The sequence below is a fragment of the Crocodylus porosus genome, unplaced genomic scaffold (genome assembly GCF_001723895.1).
Source record: "Crocodylus porosus isolate Cpor-Errol unplaced genomic scaffold, CroPor_comp1, whole genome shotgun sequence".
NCBI classification, from domain to species: domain Eukaryota; kingdom Metazoa; phylum Chordata; order Crocodylia; family Crocodylidae; genus Crocodylus; species Crocodylus porosus.
This window is the reverse complement of record NW_017728947.1, coordinates 58,655,205-58,657,353: the sequence shown is the minus strand read 5'-3', so window position 1 is coordinate 58,657,353 and position 2,149 is coordinate 58,655,205. Positions and strand designations below refer to the sequence as shown.

The following is a 2,149-nucleotide window of genomic DNA, read 5'->3' as shown; positions in this document are numbered from 1 at the left end:
GCCACGGGCCGCCGGCGGCAGCGAGAGCCGAGGATGCGCGGCCGGGGGCGGGTCTGCCCCGGGCCTGGCCAAGGGCCGCCCGCTTGAGGCCGCCCCGCGCGCCTGGCGTGTAGTGAGGGACCCGCGCTTCTCGCGTGGGGCCTGCCCTGGGGAAGGGGTCGGGACCACGGGCCGCGCAGGCCACGCGGGACTCGACCCTGCCGCATAGGCGGGCTGCAGCTGACTTTCCAGAGGAAATACAGGCTGTGAGGCCTGCACACATCTGGTACCCGGAGCCATCCCTAAAGAGTTTCACACGCTGGAAAACAGTGGTGAGGGCCATGGCAAATCACCTCCGGCACCTACATGCTGGCGCCTCCACACCACAGCAGGTAGGGTGGGCATCACAGAGGAGAGCCTGGTTGTCCTCCATTGATCGAAACCAGACGCCTTTGTGTCTTCTGTTTTAGAAAATAGAGGGCATTTATTTAGAGAAATATTTATTTATTTAGAAAAATAGAAGACATAAAGGCATCGAGTTTTATATCAGTAGAGGACAGAGTAGCAGAAAACCGGAATGTCCTCTGTGATAGCCACGCTAAGGGTGGATCTGGCTGGAGATACAGTATCGTCACTCGCAAGGGTCTCAAAGCATCATGAGGTTGCCCCACATCACAAGGAGGACGTATAGGCGGTGTGTCTCGTCCTTGCAGTGTTGAACTCCCCCAGAGTGTGCCAGTGACACAATTCACAGCTGGAGTTTGTGTTACTGCACAACTGTTCCAGCCACCACCAACAGCACAAGAGACATAGCATTTGAAATATTGCTATTACATTCTGTACTACCCATCTGTAGTAAAGTGCATGATCACACCAAGCTATTCACACAGGACGCAAAGCCACTGGATTCCCAAACAAAAACACAAGCCACAATGGATAGCTGCACAGAAATTTCACATGACACAAAGTACACACCATGGTGGATGCCACATTAAAATAATGCTTGTCTGGCATAGAATTGTACTACATTAATCAGAACAATTCCTTTAAGTCCCTATATGTGCATACAACCAGTTGGGGAAAAAATTATAAAGCTAGTGTATCCAATGACTACAGCAATTAAAGGAAATGTTGTGATGCAGAGCTGGCATATGTCAGGGCCGCAGGCTGCTTAAATTGCCCTCAGCTGGCCCTGGTTACCTGAATGGATCGGCTGCCAACAATTTAACTGCTTCCAGCTGGCCCCAGTTGCCTGCGTGGGCTTGGCTGCCTGTTTATAAGCAGTAGCTTTTTTAATGTCCAGCAGGTTTACTCAACAGGACAGATGCTTCTGTCTAACCTCATATTTCTGATTGCTTGTTCTTACTTTCCTGCTTCTAGCCTGTTGAATCCTGGTTTCTACCTGCTGATTCCAGACTCCAGCCTAGACCCTTTTGCTCTAGACTTGCCAGTCCCGTGACCTCTTTGTTCCTGGATCTAATTTAAACTCCTGTCCTCAGGGGAGGGGGGTAGCTCTTGGTTTATGGCTTTAATTTAATAATCATCTCTGACTACCAAACCCAATGTCCTGGTCTCTTACAGCTACAGCTGCCTACTCTGGATCCCTTGGCTAGTCGCTCTGGCCTGGATCCCTGCTTTTTGTTCCTGATCCCCATGGCTAATTGTTCTAGTCAGAATGACTGCCTATGTCTTGGTCCCTTACAGATCTCAGGAGACCCACTTGCTTATGATAAACTCTTGACTCTATCATCTCATCTGGATCTTGTTCATTTCTGGTCTCCTGAGTCAAGCTCCAATCACTCACATCCCAGTCATAAGCCCAACAGCATAAACACTCCCTATGCTATTTAGGGCTTGTTAACAGTTCTGCAGTATTACCGCTGTTCATGGCTATCATGGTAGTCTGTTGTGGCCACAGTCAGCCAAAGTAAGAGCTGCTACGCATGTGGTTATTATTCCCTAAATTAATGGCTTGTGTCAATGTATGTAAAGAAGACGGTGAACCATGGACAGTTCTTCACAGAGAGATCATCATCATTATTATTATTATTGGTAGGAGCATATTTATAAACCATAATTGTCGTGAGTCTAGGCATTATATCAATAGACACACAAAGAGCTCACAATATAAATCCTGAAACTTGTCCAACATCTCTTCCAACTGTACAGT

At 48.4% G+C, this 2,149-nt stretch overlaps 1 protein-coding gene across 1 annotated transcript in view; it reads right to left on the bottom strand.

Annotated features, from left to right (window-relative positions):
• Window positions 1–1,876, bottom strand: part of AVEN (apoptosis and caspase activation inhibitor) — a 192,196-nt gene extending 190,320 nt beyond the window's left edge. The window contains exon 1 of the mRNA XM_019551049.1: window positions 1,858–1,876. Coding sequence (XP_019406594.1) covers window positions 1,858–1,876 — 19 coding nt within the window. The remainder of the gene's footprint in view (window positions 1–1,857) is intronic.
• Between the last annotated feature and the right edge of the window lie 273 nt (window positions 1,877–2,149).